This window comes from Trachypithecus francoisi, unplaced genomic scaffold (assembly GCF_009764315.1).
Source record: "Trachypithecus francoisi isolate TF-2019V2 unplaced genomic scaffold, Tfra_2.0 Lachesis_group4, whole genome shotgun sequence".
In the NCBI taxonomy this organism is placed as follows: domain Eukaryota; kingdom Metazoa; phylum Chordata; class Mammalia; order Primates; family Cercopithecidae; genus Trachypithecus; species Trachypithecus francoisi.
In genome coordinates, this window is record NW_022681469.1 from 144,648,696 (window position 1) to 144,668,584 (window position 19,889).

The window sequence follows — 19,889 nt, forward strand, 5'->3', positions numbered from 1 at the left end:
GCTTTGTTGTTTAGTCAGAGTTTTGTACTCTATCACTCATTGTAATGTTCCCATTTGCAAAAGGTAATACATACCCTTTAAAACATCTTTGCTTTTTCTCCCATTATCTGAGATGCTAGCAGCTTCATGAAGCAGAATAACTAAGGGAAAACAGATTATATAAAGGGTTGGAGCTCAATGAAGATGCAAGAACAGCAAAGGTTATTGTAAACTTGGCTGTTTGCAGGCCAGCAAGCACATCCATATGGAGGCAATCAGTTTGTGCTACCTCTATTTGATAGGATTCATAATATTGACTTTATCCATTAGATTTGGACTACCAGGGAATAAAATAAGCAGATGAAGAATAAGAATTTGCTAGGAAATAATTTAGCCAATCGCTTCAAGAAACAGCTTTCAAAGTATCTCTCAGACTATGTTTGCCCATTATCCCAATAATTTATTTCCCAATTATTTCATGGGAAAAGAAGGAAGTTCTGTGGTCAGATAAGTCTGGAAAACACTGGTTTAAGCAAAGTTCAATAGGTCTGTTTCCCTGCAGGTCACCTCAGAGTCTTTACTCTGCTAACCTAGGAACTCATCCAACAAGTTTAATTTAACTGCTCACTGTATACGTAACTTTAACAGTCACTGAGACTTGACTCTTGGGGGAAAAATTGTATGTGTGTGTATCTGTGTGTGTGTACACATGTGTGCACATGTGCAGAATCTGCCAAATCTTAAGAAAAAGGAACATACTGGGAAACTGTCCTGTAAAAGAGAATAGAAACCTGAAGATTTGAGGCAGTGATAGCATTTATGAAAGCAACTGATAAGTACTAATCACTGAAATGGGTAGCTCTTTTGCCAGTTGGGGAAAACAATAATTTTTCCCCACCCAATGTGCTGCATTTTCTAATTTTCTACGAACACTTTCTAAGAAAAAGCTGAATGAAGAACATTTGCGATGCAATCAGCTCATTAAGAAACATGCACTTTTGTGGAGACACGTACTGTCCCAGGAGACGCTGTGCGTGGAGCCTGAGGTTTTGGATTGGAGCTGCTGAATGATTTCTCACAGTTCTAGAATGTTTGGGGCTGCACCCTCTAAGATGTTGAACCCATCAGTAATTGCTCCAAACCACTTTATGGGATATAATGCTGTGAGTTGAGACCTGAGGGAATTGTGGTCCTGTTCATGAGTAATTACTTTTCTGTTGCCTATAGGAGGGCCAGCAATAGCAGATGAGTAGCTGAAGAGTGGTTTTGAGTAATAAAACGTTCTTTTTAAAAAAGTAATGCTTTCTGTTAAACTCTGACTATATCTCTCTCCTGGTATCACAACCCAGCTTTCTTTTTGCCTTCTTTATTGCAGTTACATATGGGGCTGATGACTTTAGGGATTTCCATGCAATAATTCCCAAATCTTTCTCTCGTAAGTATATGCCTTGCTTCTGGAAAACAAAAGCATGCCTTCATCTCCTATCATGTAAATATCGTACGTGCATGTTCCTTCATCAACGCCTTCATTCGTGCTTGAAAAAGGAGATACGTTAAATATTCACTGTTCTATTCATTAGACACCTACCGTATCATTTTTGGGTATTTATACCATAAAGTGCAAAAGGAAGGTCTAGGCAGTTGTGCAGTGTCCTGGGAGCATGGTAGTGGAGTAACAGTAAGGGTTGGAGTCACAGCAGCACTGATGGGATTGTTACTTCACTGATGCTGCTGGACAGCTTTGAGATTACTCTTGTGATTATCTCCTTTTTGTTGAGTGTAAGGATAAAATGGCCATACTTTCTGACACCAACAAAGAACTGAACATGGTTTCAAGATAATTTTTACAATTTTGTGGGACAGGAGAAAGAGACATGCTCTTCATCTGTGGTTCTGGAGTATTAATTTCAGAACTGAGAAGAGAAAATTGCAGGCCTCCAGGCCGTTATTCTGTGGTGCGTCGCTGCTGGAGCCAACGTACTGTTCATGCTTGGTGCCCACAGGACCTTCTCTGATCTGAGCTGTTAAACCAAAAACAGATGTGAATTTCATTTTTCTTTTTTAGATATTGAGAGCTGATAAATGATAAATATATTTGGGTAACATCCTCAAAGAAATACTTTAAAGAACAGAGAGTGCTTTTAAAAATGTATAGAGAGCTGAATATTTAAAGTCATACAAGTTGATAATCCCCTTAGGACCTGTATTAGTAAATTCTCTAATGCTGTAAAGCAACATCAGAAGACAGGTTGCATTTGTTAACACTGTGACAATTATAATTATAGGCTCTAATTTAAACAGTGCCAATGACAGTTAAAGATAGTTTCTGACGTTCTACTTATCAAAAACTATCTGGTGTCTAAGGAATTTAACAGTATCAAAGTACAAGCTTTTGCTCATAAACTAGATTGGCTACTTTTCCAGCCTATAGAGTTGATGGGTGCAGCACACCAACATGGCACAAGTATACATATGTAACAAACCTGCACTTTATGCACATGTACCCTAGAACTTAAAGTATAATAATAATAAAAAAAAGGTTACAGAAATCTTTCTTCTACTGAGGTTCCTTTGGTTCCACTTTAAAGCAATAGCTTGATACCTACTTTTGTGAGATGTATATGTATGTACATGTAAATGGTTATATATGTGTATCTGTTTACACATGAGCTTATATGAACATATAAAACATTATGGTATTGAACAGAGAAATGATACTGAAGAATCATATTATTGAAGTATTTTGACAAGTCAGATGCACTTAGGAGTAAGCTAATGCATCGTGAAACATGTGTCTGTGAAGTCTGAGGAAGGCGTCAGCCAGAGCATATTGCAGTGTTGAAGCAGACCCTTCAGTGAAGCCTTCAGTCTGTAAGAATTGCTGCATGTGAAGATGTATTAATGTTATGATACTTAGTTTTTATAAAAGAGATGATATACACTTGGATACACTTTCTGTCTGTATTTGTGCAAATGTGTCCATAAGGTATTGGTGTCTCTCTTTCTCTCCCCCTCTCCCCAGTGTTGGAATTGTGACTATCCTCCTCACACAAGTGGCTAGTTGGTGTTGATGCCTTCCCCCACGAAACAGCAACCAAACTGTTCTGGGCCAATATCACCACCTTGTGGTCATGGTGAAGAATTGCCCTCTTTGCCCTCAACAGCTCTTTTCTTCTTAAAAATTAAAAACAACCCCTTTGACCCCTTCTACTGTCCTTATTCCAGTTTGTGTCCCTAGTTACTGGAGGAAAGAGAATGTCTATTGCTCTTTTTTATTCTCTTTATGTTTTTACTCTTCTGCCTTTCTTTTCTCTCCCTGACTTCATTCCATTTAAAGGCCTTAAATTGCTAATAAGGAGAAAAGTATTTTCTAATAAGGTACCCTGGTGAGACGAAAACAACTTTCTACATTTTAGATGATATTAAGTTATAATAAATGATGCCATGAACCTTAAAATGCTTAAAAGTTTTATAAATCTCTTTTAGAGGCAACACACACACACACAAATATATATATATATACATATCCTCTTCATCTCAAATTTTCATTTAATTACTGTGTTTCAAGATATATTTTAAATATTTTCATTTCATTTGATTTTTACTTGCTAGTCACCAATGTGCAAGAATATTTCTGTCTACCATTTTTCAAGTAAAATATTGAGCATTTCAAGCTTACGTAGCCTAAACTCACACTGGAGTGATTGCTTCGGACTATCTTTTCAATGGAAAAATGCATTCTGAGTACCAAACATTTACTTTTTCAGTAAATATGAATACACATTCTAAAAAAGAAAGGGAAATGAAGAGGAAGCATAACTCATTGGTCAGGTGGGGACTGACAGTGTACATTATACCTATGCATTAAAAAATGTTTAATTATCCATGAGCACATACAGTGTCTGGCACAGATTCAGGCCTCTTGGCTCCTCTTGGCATCTGAGCTCCTTGTATTCTCCAGATTCTTCAATCCAAACTTGTCTATCTACCAAAGTACACCTTCCATACAGGGGTGTGGGGTCTCTCTTAGTACTGTTGGGTGCCAATAGCATAGAAGTCCTCCAAGATGGGTCAATGAGATTTTAATTTTTCCCAACTTTAAATAGCGTCTGGGAAGGAAAGCAGCTTTTGACTAGGAGTTTGAAAACATCCACTCTTCATATTTATTGTCGCATTTATTGAATAATAAAATTGGGCTCTTGCCCATTATCTCTCAGTCAACGAAAGAGCCCAGGATGGGCCTGAGCCAGAGTGTTCTGGGGAAAGAGAGGACCAGTCTCCATTTCATGTTCTATATTTAATCAGTTCAACTCAGCACCTTACTGAGTTTGACATTTTTCTAAGTAATGGGGTGGGGGGTTACAAAATATTCATAAGTATCTTTCCTATCTTCTGGGAGATGTACCATTTCACTGAAGCAATACCATAGCTAAGCAGTTCCAGCTAAGAGTAACAGAGGAGGGAGTGAGCGATTTAGGAACTCACAGAAGGGCATGGCCAGGAAACTCGGGCCCTGGCAAATGTTCCATAGAGACAATATCCATGGGGTTGAACCAAGCACCATGCCTGCAAATCAGGGGCAGGCAGGTTCATGGAATTGATTCTGGGGCAGGTATGAGCAGCACCGTTTAAGGAGTGGCAGTTGTTAAGAAACCAAAGGGACTTCTCATAGGGCATTTTCTTTTTTTTTTTTTTTTTTTTTTTTTTTTTTTTTTTTTTTTGAGATGGAGTCTTGCTCTGTCGCCCAGGCTGGAGTGCAGTGGCCAGATCTCAGCTCACTGCAAGCTCCGCCTCCCGGGTTCACGCCATTCTCCTGCCTCAGCCTCCCAAGCCACCTCGCCCGGCTAGTTTTTTGTATTTTTAGTAGAGATGGGGTTTCACCGTGTTAGCCAGGATGGTCTCGATCTCCTGACCTCGTGATCCACCCGTCTCGGCCTCCCAAAGTGCTGGGATTACAGGCTTGAGCCACCGCGCCCGGCCCTCATAGGGCATTTTCAACAGAATTCAGCGGGAGCCTTGCATATCCCTTTGGGTGGGCTCCGGGGTATTATGAAGCTGCCAGGAGGTACGCAGCTTCAGTAAGTGCCAGTCATTCCTTCCCAACCTCCTCCTTCGTTAGTGGAAGCGTCAGCTGGTGTCATTGCCTTCTGCAGGAGGATGGATTTCAAAACAAAGGGCTGCCAAAACTCACACTCTCGCAGAGCCTCCCTCACAACTGCATGTGTTCACTACCATCAACAGGCCAACCCCCACTTGTTCTTTTCTTCTAGGTAAAGGAAAAGGTCTGCAGGTCAGAGGCCCTGAACTCCTCACTCCTTGAATGGGGGGCATATTGGTGGAAGCTGTCACACAACTACAGGTGGCAGGAACCTGCCGTCAGGGTTCCCACCAGTCCCCAGGGCTTGCTTCTCTGCGCTCTGTGTGGACACCCTCCGCCACTGCAAATGCCTCCCTCAGAAGAAGCTCTTCTTGCACTCACCTCCCACTTGCCTCTCCTCAGCACCTTCTCCACCCTCAGGGGCCAAACTGAGGAAGTGTGAATCCTGTGCCATCAACCTGGCTCACAGGAATTAGTTTCAGTCCCCACTGACCGACTTCCTTCCAAACCTGCACCAGCCTGTGCTGCTCTTTTTAAAGGAGGCGTGCGTACGGCCTGGCTGGTACAGAAGATTCCAGATTTCAGTGACTACAGGACTCTGTCACCCCTTCTTCTGTTTTTCTTTCTTCTGTCCACATCTGTGATTGAGCTTACCTTCAGGGAAAACCCCAGAAACCTTTTTCACACTTACATGGGAAGCCAAGACACTCTCATCCCGGGCTTGTGTTTTTAAAATGTGTATTTTAATTTCACAGGTCCTTACATTTATGACTAATAGGTTTCAGATTTTGAGATACAGTCTGTAGCTGCAACTTATGAAGATAGTTTCAAGCCCTGATTTCTGTCATCTATGAAAACAGTAAGCAAGTTGCTTATATTCTCCTCCTAGCTGGATAAGAGACCCCCATTTTCATGGACAGACTCCTTGGGTGGACAGAAGTCTCCTGATCTCGTCTATGTAACCAGCAGCCACTTTGCATTTTTCCACAAAGAAACGAGGAGCTTAACCCCATTTACGGGAAATCCACACACTGCTTGAATCTAACGCAGCCCATGGTGACGGTGTTGCCCACTCTGTTCCCACCAAATCCTGCCAGCGCCTGGCAGTCATCCAGTCCCTGTCTTAGACTTCACCAACCTTTCCTGTCATAACATGGCTTAGAAGTTGTCCGAATAGTGCTAGAAGCTTCCAGCCCTGAAATGCACAGCATCTGCCATCTAAATTCCATTTAAAACGTTTTGAGCATTTGCTGATACAGGTTCCTCTGTTCATTTTCCGTTATTTTCAGTTCCCCGGCCTTGCCCACAGTGATCTGTGGATATTGTCTACATACTCTTTTTTAGAAACCTAGAGCATCGCAGTGTCCTTAATTTTCCTCTTGGAGCTCTATCTCTTCCTGAGCTGATCATCCCTACTGCTGTTCCTACAGACTTATGTGACCAATCTTCTATATATGTCCCTACATCTGGCCATCAAGGTGGAGATCTAGGTACCTATGTCCCTAAAATCATACCTTGGTGTCCACATTGATCTCAGGACAGTATGTGATAGGTTCTTGTGCCTTTTTGACTAGGAGTTTGAACACATCCACTCTTCATCATATTTATTGTCACATTTGTTGAATAATAAAATTGGAGTCTCATCCATTATCTCTCAGTCAATGAAAGAGCCCAGGGTGGGCCTGAGCCAGAGTGTTTGTGTCCCTGGTTCTCTTTTGGTTCTGTTACAGCTCTCAGTGACAGTGTCATGAAGGCTAAGAAGGATAGAGTACTGCTTTCAGCCACCATTTGTCCAATGAGTGGCTGATCTCCAGGTCTCTGGCTTTGAGGACATCTGTGATATCTATGGCAGCATCCATTGTGGGCTTTGCCCTATGCTTCTGCTTCCTTCCTGTCACATAGCTTTGCCTCCTCCTCCTGCAAGCAGCCTGCTGTAGCAGAACTGGTGATCCTGAAACCAGAAACCCGAAGGTCATGTCCAGTGCTTCCCTGCTGTTCTGTTCCCCGCCTGCAAGCGCCCACACACTTAGCAACAACACACACCATAGAGCACGCCAAAGAATCCCAGAAATACTCATTCTTAATGATCCAGAAAAACAAGTGATAACTTCTGGCAAGTTCTAATAGGCCATATGTACCCGTGGGAAAGCAAGAGTCAATTCTCTGTAGCTGGTTGCCTCTGAATTTATGAAGACAAGCCAAGTAGGGGAATATGCCAAGGGGATTATCCCCATACCTGTTCTTCTGCGTGGCATCCTTTTTCTAGCCTCAGAAGCACTCCGCCTACACCTTCTCTGTAGCCCTCGTCTTAGCGCCTGTATTTGAAAAACTTGCTACACCAATCTTAATTTGGTCCATTGTGTTCTAATCTTATATTAAAAGCCACAAGATAAATGATTAAAAATAATCTTAGATTAAGGAGTACACAGATCTTTGCAGCCTCATTGTGTTTCCAGAGCAGGTTAGTGTAGACACTGGTGAGCAAGGAGGGCCTAGAGAATTAGCTTCCTCCCAAAAAGATGCACATCCTCTACCTGAGAGTACAGATTCCAGAGAACTCAGTGGTCATTAAGCACCATTGCCTCAAAAGCCAACTAGACTCACTTGCCTGCCTATCTCATTATTTTCCAAGCATATCCCTGGCAGTGGGGAGAGGTTAGCAGGAGGCTGCTCAGATGCTCTGAGTCTCTGATCTTCAGGATCTGAAGGGAAGAGCATTTGGAGAATCCCCACTGCTGGATTTCTCAGGACAATCCTGCATAATGCCAGGATCTGATGGAGGAGACAGGCAGCTCTGTTCATCCTCTGGTGCATCCTCACTTTTGTGGTCTCCAGGTCCACCATGTCTCAGTTAATTCATTTCATTATTCATCTGTAAGTCATTTCCCTAAAGAGCTAAAGGGAAAACACCGGCAGTACAGTCAGCCCTCCATATCCATGGGTTCAGCCACTGGAAATCCAACCCACTGTAGCTTGAAAACACAGTGTTCAAGAGACGCGGAACCTGTGGATATGGAAGGCAAGATTTTTTGTATCCACAGGTTCTGTAGGGCCAATTTAGGGACTTGCACATCCACAGACCTTCAGGAGTCCCAGAACTGATGCACTGCAGTTACCAAGAGATGACTGTGTAAGTGGATGCTGGGGCCAGGCTGTCTGCAGTTACCTTCCACCTCTGCCACTTGCCAGCTATGTGACCTTAGCAGATTGTTCAACCTCTCTGTGCCTCGGCTTCTTCAACTGTAAAATAGGATAATGATAGCACTTCCCTTATGAAGTTGTTGTGAAGGTTAAATAGCAGAGTGCAATTAATGTGCTGTCTGCCCAGCATGTGGTATTGGGGTTAGGTGGAAGACTGTGCTGGGATCACTGGGGGTGAGCCTCCACGTGCCATGCCCCAGCCACGGTCCTCAGCTAACTTCTCATCTGTCAGCCCTGTTAGGCTGGTGCTGTAATAATTTCCATTTTCATGGATGAGGAAATCAAGGCACAGAGAAGTTACATGACTTGCCTAAGATCTCAGAGCCTTTAAATAGTGCAGCTAAGATTCCCGACCAGGTATTTTTATTTCAGTGTCTGAATTGTAGTTCTGTAAATCGAGAGGAACTCGCTGAAATAAAATAAGCTTGGAGTGTTATTAACTAAGTTGGTTATTTAAAACAGTTGTTCTCAGTCCTCAGGATACGTTAGAATCTTCTAGAGGGTTCATTAAAACAGACTGCGGGCCCACCCCAGAGTTCCTGAGCCAGCAGTTCTGGGGTGAGCCCGAGAGTCTGTGCTTCTAGTAAGTTCTCAGGTGATGCTGATGCTGCTTCTCCAGGAACCAAACTTTGAGAACCATTGATTGAAAATGTTGATCAAAAATTATGTAGTCTATGCTGAGCACAGTGGCCACACCTGTAATCTCAACACTTCGGGAGGCCAAAGCAGATGGATCACTGAGCTCAGGAGTTCGAGACCAGCCTGGTCAACGTGGGAAGACCCATCTCTACAAAAAAATACCAAAAAAAAAAAAAAAATAGCTGGATGCGGTGGTGCAAACCTTTTAGTCACAACTACTAGGGAGGCTGAGGTGGGAGGATCACTTGAGTCTGGGAGACAGAGGCTGCAGTGAGCCATCCCACTGCACTCCAGCCTGGGTGACAGAGCAAGACCCTGTCTCAAAAAAGAAATATTTAGTCTTGATTGTCATCTATCTCTTTGATCATTTTACTTGGCAAAATTTACCTACCTACTCTTAATTAGTCTGTAAAAATGGTTATTAAAATGATGGCTTTCAGTGTAACTACAAATTCTCTTAGTCATTACAGTGTTGGATTCACCAGTGTATCATCAGTCAGTGTTTCTGATGCGTGTAAATGAAATGTTTCCTACTTTCTTTAGGAAGAAAAATATTCAAATGACATAATTACCCTATGATGTGTGACTTAAAGGCAACAGTAATGCAGAGTCAATAGTGGTCATTGTATTCAAGACACTAAAAGTTCACCTCCCACCCTCCCCCCGACACACACACAAGCTGCTTTCTCTTTGGGAAAAAAAAGCTCTTCCAGATATCTACATTCATAAACTATCCCAATTAACCCTTCAGTGAGTGGAAGAAGTGTAAGAAATGATTACCTCTTCTTTAGAACACAGGGTTTGTTTATGTTATTTAAGATAAACAGGAATTCAAATGGTCATGTACCAAAGAAACAGAAAGATCTTCCAGAAATCTGAAAGGGAACTGTGGTCAGAACTCTGAGCATTTTTATGTTTACTGAGTTTTGTCCCAAAGTTTATTAATGTTTACATGCCATAAGGAAAGGTAGCATCACAAGTAAGAGACGTTTTCAGGCTTGTTAACCACTTATTAGGTATTTTGCCAAACAAGTTCTCACATCCTAGAGAGCTGGATTGTGTGACCCAGTACCCACCCTCTAGGGCAAGATGCCCATCTGATGGGTAGGGTGTAGGAGTCGGCTTCAGACCACTCCTGACATGAACCTGCTTTAAATGGGGGCCCAACTCTAAAGTGGGAACTATGTAAATACCTTTCTAGTGCATTTTCAGACACTCGCCAATGGGGCCTATGGAGAGGGCTGGCAGATCTCCCTGTGACCCCAAGTGCATCCCAAGGCCTGCCACCAAAGCCCTCTCAAGGCTGAATGCATGGCGAGCTCAGGCTGCTGTCCCCTTGGTATTTGCTAAGAACTTCTGTTTAGTAGCTCTCCACACCTATTTGATTGTCTTTTTGCTGTTGTGTTGTTTTGTTGCATCTTTTTTTTGCAATGACACTGAGTGGCCTCCTATATTGTTTCTTTCAGCCAGTAATGTTAAAGTAGAGACTCAGAGTGATGAAGAGAATGGGCGTGCCTGTGAAATGAATGGGGAAGAATGTGCGGAGGATTTACGAATGCTTGATGCCTCGGGAGAGAAAATGAATGGCTCCCACAGGGACCAAGGCAGCTCGGCTTTGTCAGGAGTTGGAGGCATTCGACTTCCTAACGGAAAACTAAAGTGTGATATCTGTGGGATCATTTGCATCGGGCCCAATGTGCTCATGGTTCACAAAAGAAGCCACACTGGTAAGGCCTGGCTCAGTTTTTCCTTTAGTGGCCTGGAGAAGGTGCGTGGGGTTTGAAGGAGGAAAGCATCCTGTCTTCCTTGAGTGTTCTGAGCATGTTTCAAATTGACTGGTAGCTCAGTTGTTGCAAGCGATTGGTTCCAAGTGGTACCGAGTCCTAGAGTCCTTATTCTGGTACAGCCTTGAAAAGGACTTATCAACATGTACCGATTCCACCCTATACATAAAACAAGGGAAAAGTGAACAGCATCACATGAGAGGCCTGGCGAGGGCCTGCTGTTGTTATAGTAACACAGACTAAGTGGTCTCAGCTGAGCCCTCAGGGTACGTGTGCTAAGTCATCACCCTCCACAAAACGGAAAATCCTGATACACCAAAACTTACTCCTCAAACTTTCCACTGAGAAACCATGAGTAAAATGTGTGTTGTAATGGTATTCAAACTAACAGGTTTTGATGTTTAGAAACAATGGTGAATGGTAGAAGAGCAGCAAAATTGAGTTTTCAGAAAGACCTCAGATGAGCTTTCAAATGACTTGCCCTCTACCAGGGGAGACTGAATCAGATGCTTCTGTTACCACTGGTTATCAGCTCAAATTCCTAAAGAACTTCATCCCAAATCCTCTGTCTTACTGAAAGGTTTACTGGAAGTATAAGAGAATGTCATATTCTGTGTCCAGAAAGGAAGGAGCACGGGCACCCTAGTGTCAGCAAGTTGTGCTCAGGCTCACAGGATGCCCCCTTACCAGGGACGTGGGAACACAGTGAGCCCCAGCTGGCCTCGCTCTGCCAGTGTTTCTAATAGTCGGTCACGTTGATGGAAATGTCACAGAGTTGTCCAACAGAACTGTCCAGTCACCACCACTCGTGGTGCTGAAGGGTCTTAGAAGTAAAATGTGAATGGCACACACTTATTTAACTGTCGGCAGAAGGTTTCTTATGAACTGAAGAGAAACTTTTCTTTGCATGGGAAGCTGTTCTAAAGTTGGGTAAAACACAATAGATCCACCACCTCTAGCAGCCACTGAAAGCTGGAACTGCCTCTGAGCTGGCATCGTTAGGTCAGCATAAAGCTAGCGTCTCCCACTGCAAAACCAAGGGGAAGAATTAGTTGAAAATCCTATTTTAAAGGCCTAGCGGATTCTATAAGATACCTCAGGAAAGTGATGACGATGACTTGACATCAGACCCTCGTACGCTGCTTCCGTGGGGGCAAACAAAAATATGTTTATCAGAATTTAAGCAGAAATTAAGAAAATTTCGTGAGCCAAAAAAGCTATATTATCAAGAAATGCAGATAGTTGTGGGGTTGTAATTTTTATATTTGAATCAGGGCAGTTTCCAAACTGATCCATTCCATTTGTAGTGTATCTGAAAAACTGTAAAAATAAGTTGATGTCAATAGATACCCATCTTCAATAAAAATTCAAATTCTAAAATTAAGCAAACTTTGCTTTTTCTAATAGCCCCTTTATCCTCAAATTATCCAGTGAAATAGACCGATCACACTCAGCCCTAAGTGAAGCAAGCGTCCACGAGAGTAGTCCCAGCCTCACCTTTGTAATGAGGTGGAAATTAACATGAAGGTAGGCTACCCCGTGATAGACACTTAGCAGGATACTCCGGGACCCGTAGTAATACATCCCCGATGAGGAATAGACCTCACTAATGAATTACTTGCCTGTTAGTTCATGTAAAGCCTGACTGTACAGTGAAAATTCTCTTAAATAAATGTTTGATAAGTGAGTCAAATTCTGGCATACTAAATTGCCAAAATATAATGACTGCCTGCCTTGATAAAAAGAATAATTACATTTAATGAATAAACCTGCCAAGTACAGATATGCCAGGTGGCATCTGCTGTTTGTTGCTCACTTCTCCCAGCAAATAGCAGCTAGGTGCCACCTGCACACCAATAAGCTGAGTTTTTCACTTACGGAACAAATAACTTTCAGAAGTCAATTTTATACTTTCTGTGTTGCCCTTTGTTAAAAAAAAAAAAAAAAATACACACACTTGAAGCAATGAACTTGTGAATTGTCTTCATCATGCATTTCCACTGCCTGAATATAGACAGTCCCAGGTAGATACAAAATACCTGGTTTGGCCAGACTTGGTTTGAATAACTAGACATGCTAGAAAAGGTTTTCATTTTCCTGGGATCTGAGTGGAATATGTTACAAAAGCCATGCTTTCTGAATTCTCTACGCTTAAAACATTTCTAGCGCAGTGCTTCTCAAACTTGAAAGAGCATGTAAATCACCTGAGATCTTGTGAACATGCAACTCTGCTTCAGACCTGGAGGGAGGCAGGAGAGCAGACATTCCTAACAAGTTCCCAGCATGTGGAGCACAGAGCCGCCTCAGGCGGCAGGGCAGTGCAGCTGAGCAGTGACAGAACAGGACCGTTCGGAGGGCTCTCCATCTGGGGCAGGCTGGTACTTGCACTGTGGCCATTGTTCCTCCTCCTGCCCATGGCTGAGTCAGCTTCCCAGTCCCTTTCGGGATACACTGAGGGAATTCAGGGGCGATCTCACCTCTGCCCATATCCCCATGTTGGTTAAGTATCACTGGTGCCATTTTCTAATCAGCTCATTGGCACCAGCATGTCACTTCCCCTGTTGCGCAGCTCAGTTTTATATTTTTGCCTGGGGTGTAATAGTAACATCTTCCCCACCAACGTCTCAGGGTTAGTGTGAGAACCAGAGGGGAGAGACGTAGTAAGGAAGTAGGAAATGCAGGGTGCAAATACACCGCATTATTATTCTAAATGATGGGATTTTTAATAACAAAGACCAAGAAGATTGTCTGTGCCTACCTAGTTCCCGACTGTAAGATAAAAAGGTTCAGTCCCCGAGCTTCCTAAACACAGCACCCTAATGGCACTGCTCCTCCCAGGTATGGTTGCAGTAGACCTATGTCAGTTCTTGCAGTTCAAACATATTTTTTTTCACTTTCTTCTGATATGCCCTCAAATTCTAGGATGTAGGCATCCATGAAGACTTCCGTTTTTACCCAGTGAAGTTATTAGAGGGGGCTCAAACCTTCTTACAGAGGGTTCCTAAAATGGGAGATCTGTGAAGTCATTGGGATTAAAAATTAAATTTCCAATTCATGACATCAACGTCCTCATCCCAGTTAAATAAAAATAAATACAACCTTGGAGAAACTTGACCTACTCAGCTGCAATAGCTTTTGACCTGCACAAGGTAAATGATGGACCCCGGCCACGCAAGAACACACATGGCATGGGCTGCGTTCTTGTGCCTCAGCTCCATGAACGTGGCTTCTTAGCTGCGGACCCCACCAAAGGAAACTGTTTGAGTGGAGTGCTCTGTATTGTCACTCCCGGGAATGCTCTCTTAAGACCCCCATGCCTTGTGCTACATGTTCATACCAGCAAAGGCACTCAGAAGCAAAAAAGGTTTCCAGTGAAATTTGTTTGTAGGCAGGTATTAGGACACCAAGCACGACAGGATCCAAGGGAACCCCTGCCTGCCTGCCTGCCTGCCTGCCTGCCCTGCTCTGCTCTGCAGAAGGGCAATGTGTCTGCAGCAGTCTGCCCTTTCTGTCTGTGATGGACAGAGTCCCTGGCTCTGCCTCCTGTTTTCCCTGTAGCCCTCCAGACCTGGGGAGAGACATGGGACTCCAGCACCTGCCCAGCATAGAAGGGGGTCTTTCCCAGGTGTAAGTGTAGGGCTGGGTTCACTAACTTAGGGTCATACCACAAACACTGTTGTGTCACCAGGATGTCCTCACATCCTTACTGTGAGCATTTTTGTGACATGAGCTTTCTCCTGAGAGGCCACCCTGTCCAAATGAGAGCTGTGGTTGGAGGCATGTCCATCTCACGCTGTCTGGGTCTCCCTGCACCAGCTCACTCTACTTTTCCATTTTATCCTTTTGGAGTTAAATACACACAGTTATGCACAAGTGCACGGAAGGCTCAGAAGTGTTCCTAACAGATAATTAAATGATCTCTCTCCAGTGGAAACTCTCCTGGGCTATCTGGCTACTAGCTGTTTTAGCCTCTTCATCTAGTATTGATTTACATGCATGGGTTTGTAACTCAGACAGTATAGTTAGTTAGTTAGTCAGTTAGCTTGTTTCACCATCACCTTCCAACCTGCTGACATTTAAACTCCTTGTCTCTGCTTAGCTAATACAAATTTCTGTAGGGATTTGGAGAAATACCAGATACCTCCTGGTTAGTATCAGGACCTCTCCATTGGCCTATAATTGAACATCACTGTAAATTAGTTTCAGCTTTTATAGTAGTGCCTCTAACCCGCCAGCTTAAAAAAAAAAAAAAAGTGATGATAATCATGAAATTCAAGTGTCAATATAGACTTTTAAATCTAATCTGGTGTGGATGTTAATAGTGCCAGATATGCTTCTGTGTAATCATTTTTGAGAAGTGCTGTCTTCTTTACCATAATCATATTAATCAATCGGGAAATGGTTAAATAGACATTTTAATACATTGTTTTTTCCTGAGAAAAAAGTGACTCCAGGAAATATGTTGTTATGGTCTCTCAACACCAGGAATTGTGGTCACATAAGATTCTTCTTCTAAATAAAGCATTTGTTTTACAAAAGAGTTTCATGTTTACTTAAACATGACAAATTATCACTCTTTGAAGTGAGCATTAAATGAAATGTTCCCTGATTTAGATTCCAAGACCTGTGACTATTCAGTAGGACAATAGCATATTTCTTTTACTCAGATACCTGTTTATCCCTTTGTCAGCTCTGGAATGGAGACACAGGTGCTGCCACACAGAGCAGAGGGTCAGGTGTTTTCTTAGTCACAGTTGCAACAGTCCCACCCTGGAAAGAATTCCTTCATAACAACTAAATTGCACCTCTTAGAATACCTGTACTTAAAATATAATTTGTCTTCTATGGATATAGACAAATAATAGCGTAAATGTTTTAGGATTTGTAAAGAAAGAAAAAGCTAGAAATCTCAATGCAACTCTGACTTGTATGCCCTGCCACAGGGAGGTTTGGGACTTTTCTTTGGAAGATGGGGACTTCCTTCACAGTTTCTTAACTTCTCATTTTATTCAATCTTTCTCCATCTCTCTCTCTCTTTCTCTCATCCTCACGCTCTCTGTCTGTCTCTCTCCTGATTTGCCTGCTTAGGGACAGACAGGTAATGGAGAAGAAATTGAAAGGGAAAATACAGGGAAAATGTAAATGAAAAGAAGTTATTATAACTGTTATAATGAAGTGCCTTTCATTTAAATATAAGAATGTAACGCTGAAATGAACTTGTGATCCTGAAATGCATTTTTAATGAGTTTCCTTTTTATTTTGCTGCTTCAGTGGCATATTTTAAAGACCCTTTGAAAAAAGCCACATTAAAAACCCCACCAAATGCCACAACACGCAAAATTGGATATTGGTTTATTCCAAAACTGCTGATCAGGAAGAGTGGCTCTTCATCACAAAATGTTGCAGTCACTTTATTTAAATGAGTTTGAATTTGCATTGTGATGTGCCATTCTGATTTAGGGAAAAAAAATTAGATTTTCAGATCAAATTGACCCAGCCAGTGAAGCGTTAAGGAGCTGGCAGGTTTAGTCTGAAAGCCTCGTGTTCTATCAAACCTGCAGCCGGTGGAAGTCACCAAGCCCCCGTGGGAAACAACTTTCTTGTAGCATCATTCTCGTGTCCCCACGCTGAGTTTAGTTCTCACCAGCTCTCCTCTCTCGGTCCCAGGAGAACGGCCCTTCCAGTGCAATCAGTGCGGGGCCTCCTTCACCCAGAAGGGCAACCTGCTCCGGCACATCAAGCTGCATTCCGGGGAGAAACCTTTCAAATGCCACCTCTGCAACTACGCCTGCCGCCGGAGGGACGCCCTCACTGGCCACCTGAGGACGCACTCCGGTAGGTCCCCTGGGCGCAGTCCGGGGCTGTCCGGGTGTCCCGGGACTCCTCCGCTCTGCCTGCATGGATCCCGGATTATATCCTTGCTGGCTAACCCTGAGTACCCCCCAGCTCGCAGTCCTGCATCGGGTGTGGGCCGTCGCTTCTTTGACATTGCTCCATCCGCCCTCCCCATATTCTACTTTTCCCACTGCACCAGGGAGATTGGGCGCAGGGACCCCCATGCACACACACGCACTCACACACAGAAGTCTCACCTTAGGTAGCATGTTCCAGAACAGGCCTCCTCATCCCGTTTGTCAGGCTGGTGTGGTTTCCATAAAGGATTTTGCGGGAAGTGTTTTCACCAAGTGTACTGCTAAGACCCAAAACGTTTTCAAGTACAATTCTTTATGTTGTTAAGTCCCACTTTGGAGTGTTTTACACAGGTGTAATAGGATAGCTTTTTTGCAGAGCTGGTAGAGAAGGGTGATTTAGGGCACACCCACCCAGACTGAGCCCAGTGGCTGTCACACCAAAAACCAGCCAACACCACAGTTGCAGAGGCCAGTCTGGGGCTGTTACCAGATTTTAGACAGCAGCCTTTCTCTTTCAATTAGACAGATAAAGTACAACCCACATAGTCCGGAGTCTTGGCAAGATCATCATAGGCATAAATGCTCCATTATTCTCAAAACACTCCCAGCCTGTAAGGTCCAAATCCACTAAAGTTTGGTTAGATCCTCTGCCTCCTGAGAAATGTCCTGGTTGTTTCATTATCCAGCAGTCCCGTAATTCTACAGGGCAGAGGAAGAGAGGGCTCTTGGCCGGCGTGTCATGGTTCATGTTTGCCTACAGTGTGGTCTATACAACATGACACGGTACAGGTCTCCTTCATACCGTCCAGTTGGGGGTATTTGCTGTAGCATACTGCATGAGGCTTTGGATGTGAAAGGTTGATGGCTTTTGTCCTTTCCCTCAAGGAGCCTCTTGCCCCAGCCAGCCACCAGCCAAGGCCCTTCTCCAAGCAGCAGGCTCTCTAAGCAGGTGCACTGGGGGATGGCAATGCCTCAGACCAGCTGCTCCTCACCTACCTGGGGTAGCAGGATAAGGAGGAGCCTCCCTCAGGGAGGCGGATGTGTGTTGTTTGTGGAAGGTCTGCAGCGGCCCAGGCCATCTCTTCCCAAATGTGATGCGTATATTCAATGGTTGAGGGTTTTAGAGGCCGCTCATTGCATCCATCTCTTTATCACACATTTACTGAGTGCCCCTGGGTGCCCATTCTGCACAGAAGACCTCAGGTGCACACCAGGAAAGCACCAGTGTGTTACAGGAGGCATGACAGAGCATCTGAGGGGACAGTGGGAGCATAAGGAAGGGGACAGTGGGTCCTGGGGTGGAAAGTCAGGAGAGACTTCCCATAGAAGGAAGGGGCTTCTGAAGTATGTGCTGGAAGGCGAGGATCTGAGGTTTGCTTTAGAGAAGTTCTACACGAGTGTGTGAGTCGGCAGTAATCCCAGAAAGGGGTGTGGCACCCATGTTGCCAGGAACTCAGTCTCTCTCCTGGCAGGTGGTCCTTGTAGTAGCTCACCTAGTTGGCTGGAGACAAAAAAAGAGAGGAGTCACAGAGGCCAGCGCATCACCTCCTCTCCATCCTGACCTCCTTCTTGGCGGTGCATGTGGAGAAGGATCCCCACATGCTCTCCATCAGAAAATTGTCATGATTTGGGTGATCTGACTTCCTAAAAACTTACAAGAAAGGAGCTATACCAAGCTGAGGAGTTGCTTGCCCCAGAGAGCGGGCAGGTCAGCAGGCAAGCCATGGAGTGGGACACTTGCCTTGTGACAGAGGGACAGGGAGAACGGGTGGTTCGCCTGAGATGGGAAGACAGTAGCATGACGTGAGCATCTTTAAATGTTCACATGGGTGATGAGCATGTACGGTGGTCCCACCTGGAGACAAAGGTGGTACCTGGGCCCGACAGGCAAGGCCTGTGGAGGCCTCAACTGAGAGGACTGTGCAGTCTGTGTGCCATGCTAACAAGTGATCTAGGAAGAAGCTTCACATCTGTTGTTTCTAAGGAGCCATGTAAACATGGACTCAGTTGGCAGCAACATTGCCTTGGGTTAGTGGGAAGCACCGCTTCCCATGTCAGTGGAAAACACAAGCATTCATTCTTAGGTTGACACCAACCATAGGTCATCATCACTCCTAGATTACTCTCATTGCAATGGAATCTCTCATGCACATCAGTCCTTAAAAGCAGAGCTGCTATCTTTCCTTTCTTGTTGTGGAGTTAGGAACATCTAGTAGAGTACTTTATGTTATTCTGGCTCCAGGCCTATGTATTTCATTTGAGGCATGATGGTATCCTACTCTAAGTACCACTAATTACTTGAGTAATTACAGAATGGTGGTAGACTTTGGACCGTGTATTTCTATTCTGGATCCATGGATGAGCCAGTGGAGAAAACCCATCATGGATGCAGGGCTGCTAGGGATCTGTCTGTCCAAAAATGCTGTAGAGCCACACACTGCTCTTGGGGAAAAAAAACGATAATTTCTTCAACATGATTTCACTGAAGTGAAAGAAGGACTTTGGCCTTTGTCTGGCAAATTCAAATGTGGCCACACTCTACTCCATTGTGGAATGGTGACTTCCCTGTCCCATTAAAAACCAGGATCAACATCACAGCTTTCTCTAGCAACTGGTGGTGGCCTGAGGTCTTATGAACTAGCATGTTAGCAGGGAGAGAGTTAGGGAATTTGTCCCATGCTGATAGCAAGAGGGGACTGGGGGAGCTGGAGGGGTGGAGAAGTGATCTCCCTTCCTGCCTCATGGCTTCCTTTGGAAGTTGCAAGCTTAGAATTTCTTTCCCACAGAATATTGGGCTATGCTTCAAGAGACACTTGAGTTCAGTTGCTTATAGTGAACATACTTCTTATGTTCCAAAGTTAAAATCAATCATATTTTCAGAAAAATGGATATTCAGACACCATGTCATATATACAGGAAGCAATTTGATCATGGAATTTACTGAAGTTATAGCTTTTTCAGGAAAGGACATCGAATGGTTATCTATATCCTATTAATTTCTAAAAGCGATACTCAATAAAATGTGCAATTTTAGGCAAAATTATGTGTTTCAACATTATCTCCTGATACTGGGGGTACATCACTTTGTGTAGATAAATAAAAATCCTTTTCATTCTCTATTAAATGGTCCAGAAGTCAAATTTTGGCTTTCATGTTGGTCTTCTTCCTGTAGCTTCTGTTCACCTAGGAAAGAGATTTAACCAACATAAGCTTTGGCTAAACCATTGTACCAGACATTCTATTTGGGTGCTCTTAATTTTTATACAATACTTTGAA

General features: G+C 43.6%; 1 protein-coding gene across 26 annotated transcripts in view; it reads left to right on the forward strand.

Annotated features, from left to right (window-relative positions):
* IKZF1 (IKAROS family zinc finger 1) overlaps positions 1 to 19,889 on the forward strand; it is a 102,499-nt gene that overhangs the window by 64,094 nt on the left and 18,516 nt on the right. For 13 of the 26 annotated variants that reach the window (XM_033194268.1, XM_033194276.1, XM_033194277.1 and 10 more), the window contains exons 4-6: positions 1,355 to 1,414; positions 10,384 to 10,644; positions 16,369 to 16,536. In XM_033194268.1, coding sequence (XP_033050159.1) covers positions 1,355 to 1,414; positions 10,384 to 10,644; positions 16,369 to 16,536 — 489 coding nt within the window. The remainder of the gene's footprint in view (positions 1 to 1,354; positions 1,415 to 10,383; positions 10,645 to 16,368; positions 16,537 to 19,889) is intronic. The other 13 variants (XM_033194284.1, XM_033194278.1, XM_033194267.1 and 10 more) reach the window with 2 other exon arrangements.